Source organism: Pleurodeles waltl, chromosome 6 (genome assembly GCF_031143425.1).
Source record: "Pleurodeles waltl isolate 20211129_DDA chromosome 6, aPleWal1.hap1.20221129, whole genome shotgun sequence".
Lineage (NCBI taxonomy): Eukaryota > Metazoa > Chordata > Amphibia > Caudata > Salamandridae > Pleurodeles > Pleurodeles waltl.
The window spans coordinates 1,501,703,703-1,501,719,683 of NC_090445.1; the positions used below are offsets into that span (position 1 = coordinate 1,501,703,703).

General features: G+C 40.5%; 1 protein-coding gene across 1 annotated transcript in view; it reads left to right on the forward strand.

Annotated features, from left to right (window-relative positions):
* PANK4 (pantothenate kinase 4 (inactive)) overlaps window positions 1-15,981 on the forward strand; it is a 362,653-nt gene that overhangs the window by 122,847 nt on the left and 223,825 nt on the right. Inside the window, exons 4-8 of the mRNA XM_069240981.1 lie at window positions 1,853-2,036; window positions 2,688-2,780; window positions 3,559-3,712; window positions 4,894-5,075; window positions 12,838-12,919. Of these exons, the coding sequence (XP_069097082.1) occupies window positions 1,853-2,036; window positions 2,688-2,780; window positions 3,559-3,712; window positions 4,894-5,075; window positions 12,838-12,919 (695 nt within the window). The remainder of the gene's footprint in view (window positions 1-1,852; window positions 2,037-2,687; window positions 2,781-3,558; window positions 3,713-4,893; window positions 5,076-12,837; window positions 12,920-15,981) is intronic.

Sequence of the window (15,981 nt, forward strand, 5' to 3'; positions counted from 1 at the left end):
AGAGATAAAGAGAAGAGGTCGCAGCATAATTCTTATCAGCCAAGTTGGGAACAGACAGAACTTGATGATAAATGGAGGACTTTCCTGTTAAGTTACCAGTTGCAAAAATACTTGTCATGAGCTAAACGTCATAAACAAGACCTTCATTAAAAGTGCACATTTACATGCGGGCAGACGATGGGGTTGAACATGACGGAGACTACTCTGTCTCCGACCATGATTAACCCCCTCCGACGTCCCAGGGGGAGTAAGGGCCGTTGGAGAAATGTCAATGTCAGCCCACCCAATTTGGGTGGGGGAACATGTAGTCATTTTTTACTGTTTGCCCCGACGTAGGATAAGGCTCCCGTGGCAAGGGAAACATTGTACTTTTCAGAAAGAAAATACCATTTCAAATAAAAAAAAATTCAAAAGAAAAATGAAATACTCTGCTACAGGGCGGCGTCCTGCCAGATGCAGCCCTGTAGCAGAGAGTAAAATGCATTGATAGGAACCCCCGTCACAGCAGTTCCTGGCAATGCTTTTATAAATTACTGTCTACCTGGTGGTCACTTATAAATCTGGCTGGGAGTCCTTCCACCGGTAAATAGAGAAACTTTCTTCGTTGCCCTGCCAGACCCACAGATCATCCACCAGCACCTAAATCACAGTTGCCTTGTCTCTGAAGGATAAGCGATAGTTCATAGGCCATACCTAGTTTCTCCAAGTACATAGAACACTTCATTGTCACAGGCCGTAAGCATGTAATAGTACTTCATTTTCAAGATGTAAGACCCTGCCCGAAAAAACTTTGCAATTGGAAGCTTCCACATTAATCTATTCATTTATTTGTTGTTGATTTGAGACATGTTGGTCCGTTTACGATGTGGTATGAGACCAACATACATTTTGAGGCCTACTCTTTAAAGTTAAAGTGTGCGTAGATTCTCTCAGCAAACCCAGAGGTGTAGTTTTTACATAGGAGGATGGAGCAAGTGGCAGCCTTATAGAATGTTTTGTGTTCCTAATAATCTGTAATCGCCTGGGACCGAAACTCCCTCAAAGAAGATATAAAATGCCCCAAAGTATGGAATGCCTTCCTCAATCTATTATAATAAGTCAAACTAAACCGGGATTTAAAAGCAAGGTTCTATGAGCTTTTATGAATGGAGAAGCTCACTGCTCAATTGCACAAAACCTTTATGCTATCTGCCACCTAAAACAAGAGGCACCTTAGGCGCTTTCAGAAAATACATGTCTAAGCAGTGATTGTTGAATGGTTTGAAACATCCTTGGGGGTGTAGCATAGTAAGTACAGAGTAAGTATTGCATAGTAAGTATAGCATAGTAAGTACAGTTAAAGTAAGTGAAACCCTTATCTCTATCTTATGTCTATATGTATGTATGTAGAACTTTAGAATTAATTTGATTGTTTCTATCTGTTTTGGGTGGAGGCCCCTAAAGCACCCTTATTACCTTTACCACCCTATGTCCCTTTCACCCCGAAACCCCAAAAATATCCTCACCACCCTATTCCCTACCCACCCATAAATCCTAAAAAAAAAAACCCTTACCACACTATAACTCTACCCATCTTAAGTCCTAAAAGTACCCCTAAATCCTCAAAATACCCTTACCTCCCTATACCTATACCAACCCAGAAATTATATATATTTAGCCACACTATAACTTAAGTTTAGTGTTTAAAGGCATGCATGGTAAAGACTTCATTGTAAAGGATGTTTCTCCAACTCACATGTCACTGCTCTAAACTTCTTGTCTGATGCTGCTTTGTTGATAGTCCATTTTACAGTCTGTTAGAGGCAGGAGTGGATCACTAAATTATGGATGCTTTTGCCTTTTTCTTTTTCAGAGTTGATAAAGAAGATGAAATGACATGTCTCATCAAAGGCTGTAACTTTGTACTGAAGAACATTCCTCATGAGGCGTTTATCTACCTCAAGCACAGCGATCCCGAATTCCGCTTCCAGAACACACATCCTCATAGCTTCCCTTACTTATTAGTCAATATTGGGTCTGGGGTGTCTATAGTGAAGGTACCTTTTCAGACGTAAATCGAGATTTATGTAATTCTTAATATTTATTTTTGCAGGTGGTGTTCCCTCAGTGACCTCTCTGTAGAAGCATTTCTGTTGCAAGATAACATTAATTGGAGACAGTTTCTTTACCCCCAACTCAGAGTGACCTCTGATCATGTTTAACTTTACCCTTAGCTGATAAATTCAATTATTATGCTCTCTGATGTATTTCCTTCTAATGTTAACAAATGTTAACAATATTAAAAAAAATTAAGACCACATACTGAACTTTAAAAATATGCCTCCGTTGTTTTCTGTACCCAGAGAGAAACCTCTGTGGCTCCTGTGGCATATGCACTTATACATAAACTACACCTGAAATTTTTTCCTGGTGAGATCAGACACAACAGTCATCCCACTGCACCATTATGCCATGCTATTTTGAACAGACCATCCTTCACCCTCCCAACACAGTGACAAAAGACCATCATACAATTTCCCAGAAGCATGCAGAATTGAAGCCCAGATTCCCAAAGTATCAAGAAACTATACCCATTCTAGAATCAGTCTAAACAAATTCTGGAACCGTAAAAGAACAAAACCGTGTTGAGCGTGAATAGGAATTACATAGTAATGCTATTTTTATCATTTGTATTTATTTCTCATTAGGTTGAAACGGAGGACAAATTTGAACGGATTGGAGGAAGCTCAATTGGGGGAGGCACTTTCTGGGGGCTTGGTGCTTTGCTAACCAAAACAAAGGTAAGCCCTTATATAAAAGAGCCCTTCTAAATATTTTTCAACCATTTGTTATTAACACGATGTATTGTTGGATTATGCCAAATTTTGACATGTATGATTTTTAATGGAATTAGAATGTGCTCATACAGGTTGTTTGCATCATATATATGATTTTGATTTGTGTTTTCTGCTTGGTGTATACCGTATGGTTGGTGTACACTTTTATGGATGTGGTATATTCGAAAATATTAGTGCCTTATGTGATATGGGATGCAGTGTGCTTATAACTGTGCCTTTCCTAGCCTTGACTAAGTCACTGAGTAAATACCCGAATGCCGAAAAGTGTGTTGGCAGGGGTGAGGAACTTATCAAAAGAAAACTGAAGTCTGGAATAAGAAGAACGGCAGTATCAATGGACGTTTTTGAAGTGTTCCGTACATAATATTGACATTTTTGTATGCAAGCATTTATGTGTGTTAAAAGTGGGAAGATGTATCGATGGATCATCAACAGCGGCGATTAACAAGAATGAGGCTGCTAGGCGGAAGAAATGAGCAGTTAACTAGAAACACTGAAGTAAAAGTCTGAGAAGGAAAGTGACAAAGAAAAATTGGAAGTTTGTATACAGAAGCAGATATGGAAATGTCCCTGATATTGAGGAGTTTAAATAAACCAAACTTGCAAATCGCAGACGATATGAAGACATTTTTTAATTCTTGCTCTGCTTAAAAATAGGTACTTTTTCCAGATTCTAAGTTACAGTTCTTAAGTAATTTTCATCATTGTTCTCTTTCTCCAGAGGTTTGATGAATTGTTGCATCTGGCCTCGAAAGGACAGCACACCAACGTGGATATGCTTGTTAAAGATATCTATGGCGGGGCTGATCAAGTGCTCGGATTAACGGGAGACCTCATCGCAAGCAGCTTTGGGAAATCTGCAACAGCCGATAAAGGTACCTTAAAAGAATAGATTAACCCAGTTCTTTCCACTGGCTTAGCTTCGCAGTCAAGTACAATAACTCCTCAGTTCATAATATTGCATTTAGCTTTAGTTATTGATTTGTCCAATTTCTAGTGTATTAAAGAGATGCACTTTTTCTTTGGTCATGCTATGAAGATCTGTGTCTGTGGTTGAGGAAAGGTAATGGCAGTGTTCAGAAAGCAGATTGCTGTGCCTTTGTATTGTAGAAGATGGCGAGTCACCATCTCTGCAAATGACAGGAACTGGATGAGAGTATATACTGTCTTGTTGACCATAACAGGCTGATAGAAAATGTTTGCTCTGTTTCAGTCATAACTATTATAAGAGAATTTTGGTTAGTAGAAATATGCCCTGTTTACGTGATGTCAGTGTGCATTGGCAACTTGTGTAACCTATTTTGTTACATGATTTATCAGAGTAGTAGAACTCTCACACAAGCCTGAACTCTGTATGTTCTTGGAGGAAAACAAAGTATATTCTAATCCCAACAAGCCTCTGCTTTAGAGAAACTAAAAAAGAAAAAATATGAAAATGCACTATTAACAAACAATATACCACACTTAGAAAAGCAAAGGAAAAAGACAGTATTTTGTGTTGGCATTTGGTCTAGAACCTATTGCTGCTCATTGATGATTGTTGAAAGCCAAACCGAAGAAATTATTTCGTTTTTCATTCCATTTATTTGTCTTGATATAATGTACTTCTATCGGATGTGAAAGGTGTTGAAATCCATATTCTTTGGTTATAATTAAAATAAGGCATTGTGCTGCCCTCCAGTACTGGTTGGTTAGATTCAATTATCTTCACTAAGAAGCAGTAGCCACATCAGCATTTCTCTCTCTTTCACCTAATAATCATATTCAAACCATATGGACAGTGCACGTCAGAGTATGAAATACAGCTTTAGTACCGAATGGCTGAGCTCATTTTATGAATCTCTTAGAGATTATTATACAGAAACCGGTGCCTACCAGTTAGACTGATAGTTGTTCAGTGATCCCTTAACACCCAGAGCTATTTAACCAGCCTTCAACAAGACCCTTGGGTTGTGTGCCCTACCAGAAAAAAGTAAAACACTTGGTGTTTTGTCTTGTTTCCAGGGTATGCTGCGTTGTCAAGAGAGATTGTTGTTTTTGTTCACGTTCTGTTTAGAGTTCTCCAAAGAAGACATGGCAAAAAGCTTACTCCACATGATCAGCAACGACATCGGACAACTGGCTTGTCTCTATGCTAAACAGCATAACGTGGCTCAGGTTTACTTCGGGGGCTTCTTCATCCGAGGGCACCCTGTCACCATGCACACCATCACCTACAGCATTAACTTCTTTTCCAAGGTAATAACTGCTAATGCGAACTCCCTACAATAAATGGAGCTTGATATGTTCCTCTTGTAGCAGTTGTCCGATTTTTCATTAAATGTTCTTGCAAGTCCTTTTATTGACCAGGGAAGATTAATTTTGAAATAACTGGTTGTGAAAGACTACATCCCTTTTAGCCAGCAATCGCATTGATTACATGCTACCAGTTGTACTGTGCCACGCTACTCGAGCTATACCTTACTGATGAGACCTCTAAGTAGAGTAAAACCGCTCTGGGTTGCTTGTGGCCCCTTATGGAGAGGGCCTCTACTGGCAGTCCCGGACAAACTGTTCCCATAAAGGAGCAGGGTTGGTACTGATTTGCATAAGACAGCCCTTTGTCTAGAGTGGTATGGTCGGCGAAAAACAATGGACTGGAAAGCAGCCCTAAGCGACTAGCCAGCGGCTGATATCAATTCAAGCATTCCATCTGTCTCCTTGTTGTTGCAGCCAGTGATAGAATGGCCTATGTACATATTGTTGTTTTAAAAAAAAAAAAAATGTTTTTCTTGTAAACTGTCTTTTTATTTTTTTTAAATGTGGATATCCTCAGAAGGCCAAATAGAGAGCCAGGCACACGTCATGCTTGAGTAAGTCTGACTACAAGGCTCGCACAAATGTATCCCTAAGTACATCATGTGATAAGCAGCTTTCTTTCTATGCTGGATCCTTGTCTACTTTCAACTGTTTACGAATCGCACTCCAGGAACCACATCTCCTTGTTTTTCCTTATGCTCCACCTGGGAACCCTTCTACTTGAGGTCTCAGTTGCTTGCTATCTATTTGAGGAGGCCAAGCTGGCCATTTCAGACTATGTAGGTGTTGATGAAGGAGGAACTTTTATTTATTTTTTTGTTGAGAAAATAAACAAAAATATTTGCCAGTTCTAAGTTGGACTTCACATTTAAGACGTTCTGCCAGGTAACATTTTCCAAAGGAACACTTTATTCCTCCTGCCGCAAGCTGCAGATGCTTGCAAAAGGAACTAACTAGCTGACTGTTGATGCAGTCTTGAAGATCTAGAATTCCAAATCTTGTCCTAAGCAGTACTTAATTTGAGCCGATGGTTTCCCCTTCTCAGCACCATCACTTATTTGTCAACACCAGCATTTATTTCAACTTGTCACATGGTAGAGCTGTTTGTATAATTTTGAAATGAGCACAACATTTGTTTAGTAATTCAAAATTCATTGAAAATGACTAGTACCTGCCACCCAAGCCGTTCTTATGGCCTTTGGTGGCCCGGAATAGTCTGTCACACTTATAAAAGGGTGATGGCTAGTAGTTGTGTTGGTACTGTCACTGGCAGTGCTGTAAGGAGCAGTGGCCGGTGAAAGCTCAAAGGGCTCTTGACAAATGCCTAAGACAATTGCAAGCAATGGCTTAAAAAATGAATAAAAAAAGTTCATATTTATATGAAAAAGCCTAAAGACAATTAATTATTGTGCTTGCAGTCAATTTAAGATTATTTGCTTTGGTGTGTTTTTGGGTGAATGCAGCTGCTTCTGCCTGCAGGCTCTGAGAAGAATTTCTAGCTGTACTGATGTGCTGTCCTTGCACCAACACCAAAAAGCAGACAAGTAAGCGCTATTGGAAGGACAGCATGCAGAGGGCTCCTCTCAATGCCAGTTGTCGATAAATGCCTAACGTTCGCTGTCCCTATTCTGGACAAAGTCACCTAAAAATTACTTTTAATAAAAGAAGATTTCCTCCAGGAGAAAGTCCAGGTTTAGGACACCTTTGACCTCCAGCTTGACCTAGGTTACTTTGGTGGGAGGCATGATGACAGAGTTTCAAAAAACATGTTGGGGGAATAATGGAAAAGTGTCGAGAGACACGAAAACCAGAACAGATGTGTTCTGAACGTTATATAAATGTCCCTTTATGTAGTTGATATCTTCTACAAACATAAGTGAATCCTACGGCTTAAGGTTACCTACCTTCTAGAGAACGGCACCACGTGTCTACATTGGTACTACATAATTCCGAAAACTCCTCCGGGGCAGAGGCCTATTCTGCATTTGAATATGTCAAACAAGTCCATGAGGCAGGACAAATTTATCATTGACATGGTCATTCTTGACGTTCAGAATCCAACACAGACCTTTCCGCACTACGCTTTGCACAGGCTTCTTCATTTAAGGACACCCTGCTGCCACGCATACATAACCAAACACCAACTGAGCTAGTCTCCTTCAGTACAGAGATGTAAGTGAAGACTAATAGTCACAAGTTCTCATTGCCAGTCTAAACATTCGAACAAATGTTATTGTTGGACATGTTCTGATCTCTGAAAAATCAGTTTTGAAATGATTGTGTTTTAAATCAAGTCATTTCAGAGGACGCATCTCTCCAATTAATTCCCACTAATTGGGTTATGGCCCTAGAAGGTTTTTAAAGCAAAGTGTTACTCTAAGTCCTTATAGATTGCTTCCTTATAGAGGAAACTGAACTAACAGGTCGTATTCTTCAAAAGGCCCGTAGTGCTGGGCAGAGTTCTCGTAGGGGAGTGTGGGTCGGTGGTGGCGACCTGAGGGGGGGGAAAGGGTTGGTTATGGCAATTCAGACTAGTTAAGATGTTGCATTTAGAAGGAAAAATCCATCCCAGAACTAAAATATCTTTGAAAGTTCGACTGGTTGCATACATAAACTGTTGCTATTTTCTATATTTAGTAACGCTGTTGTATTTCTAAAAGAAATATTTGGCTTTCCATTTCCAGAATATTTCAACTCAACAGGCTATATGGCCACCTACATTTAGACATGCTAAGTCTCTTACATGCTTTTCAATGGCTCCCTGTGACTGCCTGGATCAAGTTTAAAAGATGTGCCGTGAAGCACAAATTGTTTTAAGTTATGCACCTTCTGTCTTGTAATGGCATCTCAAGTGGTATCATCCTTTTGGATGCCGATAAGCATGATTGGTAATGTTTTTCACCATGATGCACCTCTTTTGCTCTACCCCAATGGCACTTCTTAAATGCAGGTGGGTTTCTTTCAGCATTAGTGCTTTATCTTGCCTTCCGAACTTATTTTGCCTCTGCGTAGCTGATTTATTGAGATGTTCTGGCATCTGCTGCCTTAAATGAAGCCTACCACCGTTTAGTTAAAAGAGGGTGTGAGAAATGGGGTCTTTGGTTGACAGTCAGGTTACCCCCTGTTCAAGCAAGGACCCTCACTCTAGTCAGGGTAAAAGAGAATCACCCTCAGCTAACCCCTGCTTACCCCCTTGGTAGCTTGGCAGAGCAGTAGGCTTAACTTCGGAGCGCTAGGTGTAAAGTATTTGTACCAACACACACAGTAACTTAATGAAAACACTACAAAATGACACAACACCGATTTAGAAAAATAGGAAATATTTATCTAAACAAAACAAGACCAAAACGACAAAAATCCGACATACCCAAGTCAAGTTATGAATTTTTAGAGATTAAGCTCAAAAATAGCGCTTAGAAACAAAAATGCTTCGATGAGATGTTAACAAGGCGTTGTGACGAAGTCGTTCCCAACAAGCCGACACCAGCGGTGCCGGACACGGAGTCGTGTAGACCCCCAAGTACAGTACCTTTTGGTGAATAGTGAAAACAAGCCGATGCGCAAAGTCGGGGATCGCGGCGTCTGTGCGAAACGTTGAATCCATGCACTTCGAGCAGCGTCGGTCACGACGTGGTGTGGCGACTTCCACGGAGTCGCAGACTTCAGCAGGGCTGCAGCGGCGTTGGGCCTGCGAAGAGCGTCGCGTTCCAGCGAGGGTCACGGCGTCGGGTGCAGGCGGCGTTACCGGATTCAGCAACGGCGTCGGTCCGGAGTCATCCGAAGTCGATTTCCTTGGATTTCCACCAGCTTTCCTTTCAAGGGCCCACGGACTGGATAGGGCACCACTTGTCAGAGCAGGAGTCTCTCCAGAGACTCCAGGTGCTGGCAGAGAGAAGTCTTTGCTGTCCCTGAGACTTCAAACAACAGGAGGCAAGCTCTAACTCAAGCCCTTGGAGATTTCTTCACAAGATGGAAGGCACACAAAGTCCAGTCTTTGCCCTCTTACTCTGGCAGAAGCAGCACTGCAGGAAAGCTCCACAAAGCACAGTCACAGGCAGGGTGGCACTTCTTCCTCAGCTATCAGCTCTTCTCCAGGCAGAGGTTCCTCTTGGTTCCAGAAGTGTTTCTCTAGTCTGTATATTTGGGTGCCCTTCTTATACCCATTTTAATCTTTGAAGTCACCTTTCTTCAAAGGGGACTCAGACCTACTTGTGAAATCCTGCCTTGCCCAGGCAAGGCCTCAGACACACACCAGGGGGTTGGAGTCTGCATTGTCAGAGGAGAGGTAGGCACAGTCCTTTCAGATGAGAGTGACCACTCCACCCCTCCCTCCTAGCAGCAATGGCTAATCAGGAAATGCAGGTTACACCCCAGCTCCCTTTGTGTCACTGTCTAGTGTGAGGTGAAAAACAACCCAACTGTCAAACTGACCCAGACAGGGAATCCACAAACCAGGCAGAGTCACAGAATGGTTTAAGCAAGAAAATGCTCACTTTTTAACAGTGGCATTTTCAAACGCACAATCTTAAAATCAACTTTTCTAAAAGATGTATTTTTAAATTGTGAGTTCAGGGACCCCAAACTCCACATGTCCATCTACTCTCTAGAGGAATCTACACTTTAATCATATTTAAAGGTAGCCCCCATATTATCCTATGAGAGAGACAGGCCTTGCAACAGTGAAAAACGAAATTGGCAGTATTTCACTGTTAGGACATAAACCACATTACTATACGTCCTACCTTATCCATACACTGCACCCTGCCCTTGGGGCTACTTAGGGCCTACCTTAGGGGTGCCTTACATGTAAGAAAAGGGAAGGTTTAGGCCCGGCAAGTGGGTACACTTGCCAAGTCGAATTTACAGTGTAAAAATACACACACAGACACTGCAGTGGCAAGTCTGAGACATGATTACAGAGCTACTTATAGGGGTGGCACAACCAGTGCTGCAGGCCCACTAGTAGCATTTGATTTACAGGCCCTGGCACCTCTAGTGCACCTTAATAGGGACTTACTAGTAATCAAATAGGCCAATCATGGATAAACCAATTACATACAATTTACACGGAGAGCATATCCACTTTAGCACTGGTTAGCAGTGGTAAAGTGCTCAGAGTTCAAAAGCCAACAGCAACAAGTCAGAAAAAAATAGGAGGCAGGAGGCAAAAAGACTGGGGATGACCCTGCATAAGCAAAAGTCCAACAGAGGGTTTATCTGGACATTTGGTGACAAAGTCCCCTTCACGCAAGGAGTGCTTAAAAAAAAAAAAGAACAAAAGGAACACGTAAAAATACATGCGTTCCTTAACAGATATGTTCCAAAGTAAACTTACCCCAACAGAAAAAAAAAATGAAAAAAAAAATGCACACCACTCTTTCTTCCAAAGAAAATATAAGCGACCAGGCAATCCTGTCTAACCTGCTGTAGCCAAGCGTTCAAAAGAAAAAATAAATCCTGGAGGTGCTTGTAAATATTTGAATTGTAGTATACAAGCACAAACGTAGGGATACCAGCTTACACAGTATACAGACTAATAGTGATGGCAAGTAAGGTAAATCTTAGTAATTACGAATGTGACTATCTTTTTCACACCTACTTAACCTCTTACTGGGAGGTTGTTATGTATTTGTAGAAACGTGATTTAACACACCTCTGAACATCATGCATGTGATCAAAATGACACACACATATGACACTATAGATGTACAGTTAGGCGATATGATATATGTGTAAGTGAACTTCTTACTTATCTTACTGTATAAAATCATGCATTACTGGAGGATTTTCTCCCCGAAAGGGACAGTGTGTTGCTTGGGGGGACCCCCATGCTTGAAGCAGTGAACTTCTATAGAAGCTGTATGAAGAGCATGGCGTAACGCCGATAATTTGACTATTGGATATATGATTTATGCGAAACAGTTTGGTTAGTTAAAAATAATCATGTTAATACAATATTTAAGAAAGACTGCCTATTGTTAATAGTTTCGAGATTAATTTAGTCTTGCTCTAAATCCTATCTAAATCCTATCTAAATCCTTATTAAAAGTCTAACAGGCCTTAGACTGGAGTGTCCTGGTTCATTTAATGAGGGGTAAAGATACTAACACTACACTGGGCAAAATCTGCCAAGCACTTATGTGGCAGGTTATCTATTCAATCTCTAAGTGTTGGTGTCTGGATTCTTGACTTGAAGACTGACAGCAGCGAATCCATAAAACATTCTGTCATGGATAAGAAATGTACCCAAATGTAACACCTGTTCTGCATTGTTGATATGTTTTGTACTGTTTTTATATAGCACAACCCTCATCGCTGAGGGAGTGCATACTTATATTAGTATTTTGTGTTGTCTTTTGTATTATGATCTATGTTAATTTTCTCCACAGATGTCCAAGTACATTCTATTTACATCAGGTGTCGTGGTTAATCATATCTGAAGTCTAAATAGACCTGTAATTGCTTGTGAAATCACTTGCTCTGGCAAAGTGTAATAAAAACACTATCAACCGTTTGTGTAGTATAGATTTACTAATCCACGTATGATAGTTGAATAGGATTATGGAGCAGTTAACATAATAGAATAATAATAATAAGCTCGGTACAACATGGGTTTCAGATCACAAGGGAATTGATAAAGCTTCAGTGCAGGTTGCACCTTTTTCTGTGTAAAAATGCCAACAAAAGCCACAAATCGTACAATAAGGTATATGATAATGCAACTGTATATGCATCAAAGTAGACACTGCATTTTACGATTCCTGAAACAGTTTTTTTTTTTTTTTTTATAGAGTAGACTCACTTGCCGGGACATCCCCTCTTATACTTTTGATTCAGTTGTGGTACAATTTAAGTTTTTGGGATTGTATCCTTCAACTTTCCCATTTAAAAATCTAAGGGGATCATCCTCGAGTGTTCTAGCCTTCTTCAAAACTACATAGCATTCCTTCGGTCTTGACCAGGCCTAGTCCTTCTCACTCTGTTCGGTGTACAAACTCTGCCAGTTTGCCCATCCACTCTCATTGCCAACATACATCCATCATTTAGCACGCTGAACCTCAACTTCAGTTTCAGGTGTTAAAGCCGTCCATCATTTTTTCCATGTCCTCGCTGCCAGTTAAAAAAAAAAAAAAATACCAACACCTCTTCATGATTTTCAGCCTGCACCAGGCTAAAAAACTCACCAAGCTTTCTCTGTTCTGCCATGTCTCCAGCGCAACCATTTTCTCCTTCCCCTCAGTGCAGGAGCAGTAGTTTTGCAAAAATCTGGAACAAGCAGTACTTCTTTGAGTACCTCATAGTTCCCTTGATCTCTACAGCACCTTTGCAGGGTGAAGCAGCATCCACGTTGTGACATGCACACATTTGGGAACCCCATTTGAGATGTTTTTGGAGTAACTGCAGTCACCAACATGTTTTTTTCCTCTCATCATGCAGGTTTTGATGGGCAGATAGGCGTGCCTCAGCATCTGGGATAAATAAACGTGTTTACTACTCTCTATAAATGAAACATTATCTACCTGCTTGAGCCACCAGATAGTTTTCTTGTTTAATTGAGAGATTTTAATGAGGGTTGCATTCTGGTTACTTTTGGGGTCGTTGCTTTGTGCTTTGGATTTTGGTCATTTCAGTTTCCTTATTTAACTATAATATTCCTGAAATTATTACAACTGCACTCAAACATTTGTTTCTGTTAATGCAGGGAGAGGTGCAGGCCCTGTTCCTCAGACATGAAGGATACCTGGGAGCCATTGGTGCCTTCCTAAAGGGGGCGGAGCAAGACAGTAAGTGGACCATAAACATGTTGCTTTACAAATCAAAATGTGACAGTTTGCGTCAAAACAGCATGTTCATGAGTAGGAGCCAGCATCGAACAGGAAACTTATCTCCGCTCATAATTTTTCAGAGAATATACTTTCTTGAAGATTCAAGGTTCCTGGCAGCCCCAAATGAGGTTTAGAAGTACGTGTTTTAGGCCAAAAATAATCACGTACAAGAAAAAGAAGTTTGTGAGGTATGTTAGAGTAATTTTCAGAAGCCAACATTGCATGGAGGAGAAACGAGGCACAAATACCACAATAGTTAGTTTGAGCTTCAGAAACAGTAATGGGGCATTCAGAGTGCGAGATTGACTCCTGATGAGTGTGACTGAAGGTGTGGGGGGCTGCAGAGATAATGTCCCACAGGGATGGCTCTAAACCAGTATGTTATTGAGCATTATCTTTCTTTCATAGATTCATTGTCTTTTTTTCCTGTCAGGCTCTGTAGACTTGGCATAGACATAAAAGTAATTCAGTAGTCTTTGTGTCCTCTCTACCTCTGTGTTTCGCCTGGTTTTTGGCCAGTGAGACAAATAGGAATAAATAGCACACAGATGACCATATTTTGTTGTTTTCCCACATGATGCGTGATAGAGAGCCTTTGCAGAGGGCTTTATGATGTGGCATGTTTTCTGCACAATAAATTCAGTAAATATCTACTGCAGAAATTAGACTTTCCATTGATCATTTCAAGATTTTTTTTCTTTTTGGGCAAGATTATCGTCTCTGCTTCTGAGATCTCGCCTCATGGTTTATCCTTGAGGGGTAGGTCTGGTTAGATTTCTAGTACACTTCACAGATCAATCACTTTGAATCCATTCAGCACCATAGAGAAAAGTGCTTGCAAAGTGGTGAAAGCTAATTCCAGGACCTTTAAGTCTTGTGGTTTGAAAAAGCTAAATTTTTCAGATTATCTTCCACACAAGCATTTGGTGTTACTTTCCTAACGATTGTGATGTATGGAGGATTTTGTCTTAAGAAACTTAAACGTGCAGAGAAGATTTTGTTTCCCTTGAAGAGGGCGCTTTTCTCAAATTGTGCATGAAGTCTAGCAAAAGCATCCAGTGCCTCTTTTCCCAAGGTTAAAAATAAGAGGATTTTTTAAATTGAAAAGGGAGACTAAACCTGATGCAGGAGCTAAAGGCAAGCAGCTGCGGATCCGTCCTGCTCTCTAAAAACCCTCGCCTGCATTGATGTAGTCGATTGCGCTCACATCTTTAAGATTGTACAGTAATCTTCAGGCTGCTTTTTCTGTTGGCCACCCTTTAGAGCACTGCTACTCCTCATCCCCTAACCTCTGTGCTGGGCCTTTATTCTCCTGTTTCCTCTCTTCCTTTACCCATTCAATCATATCAGACTGATCATACTCTCTCTGATAGCTTTCACTGTATCTGCCTGTTTATGACTCATCCACCAGGTCACTGTGAGCTCTGTAAATAAGTCACACATTTTTGGTGACCCACAATTCTATGTATCTGTTTAAAACCTTTTTATATTGTGGCGGGACCAGAAGTGTATTGGAGGCCTTTATGTTAAAGCAGCTTATTTGATTAGTTACATGCAAACCCATCCACAGTCTATTAGGGAACAAAAGGCTTTGAGAAATTAAGGGGTTGAGAAAAGAAGAGTTATCAGTGTTTCTGGGTTAAGTTAAGAGAGGGTTTACTAATGGGGCAGAAAATAACCTTAAACATTAACTGAGATAACATGAACTCAGATGGATAGGTTGGGGGGAGTAAAAAGGTGGGTCTTGAGATGCTTCCTAATGATGGGGAGAGAGAGGGAGAGTTGTTGACTTCCACAGTTCAGGTGTGAGATGCTTCTGTGCTGAGGTGCATGCCTTGAGAAGGATTGCTTTTGGACGATTTCAATATTGCTTCCAAACTCTACTCTAAAAAATGATCTTAGCCTTCTCATGATTGTAGACGAGGTTGTGAAGTCCAACTTTCTATATGATCCAAATAAGGAAGTTGATATATAATATCTGTTGAATACTATACTTCTACTAGAAGATGACCTCAAGTTAGGCTCCTTTGAGTGGTAAAGTACTCTCTAATACTAATGTGGAACCACAAGCTCTGGTGGCACAGCGCACATTTCAACCTCCTTTACAGCCTCATATGTCCCGTTCCCCATCAACAATTCTGTATCTACACTCTTAGCTTCTTCTTGTACTAGAATCTAAGGTTCTGGAAAAACACAACTACACTGTAAAACCTCCACAACACCCATAAAGGTTTTTGCTCTTTATCTTAAACCTTATCGCTTGCATACTAAAGGACAGGAACAGCAACAAAAAAAACACTTGCCTCATTTGGTGAGGAAGGAGAATGATCCAACTCCATTAAATCAGCTTAGACAACCTTAATAATTACTTTCCTCCCAGTGACATCAGCATTGGAAAGTAGACCATCAGTTTTTGCCTCCGTGTGGGGGTAAACAAAATAATTAAAAAATGTGGGAGTAAAGCTGTGGTGCTCAATGTGAAACAACATGTCCCTCTTCCTTGAATATCTTTCACTATACACCAAAGCAGAAGCTGAGATGAAAGTGATCTAGTAAACTGTTATTTATCTATTCACAGGACAGTCTGATACAGGCATCAGTCAGTCACCAAATGGTGTAGTCCTTCAGCATGGCTGGCTAAATTGCACCAATTTCAGCAGTCAAAGCAGGGGCATTCGTGTATTTTCAAATAATTTGACAAAGCTTTGCAAGTCATAAAAACAAATACAGAAACTGCAAATATGTGCTTACATCTCAGAAGAGGGTATTCTTTGATTGTTATATTGGCCATCCTATTTTCAAGATTCCATCTTCAAGACCTACTCCTCCAATTGTGATTGTTCAATACTAGTTTTTAATCAGGTAGGTTGGATTTCCTCGACCTTATGGATAATATCCGGAAGATAAGTCAGTTTTACTTCTTAATAGTTTTTTCCAGAAATTCTAGTATTTTCAGGTCTCTCCAAACACTAAGTGAAGTCCATTTGCCATCTGGGCAAATGTGATGACACCTAAAATAG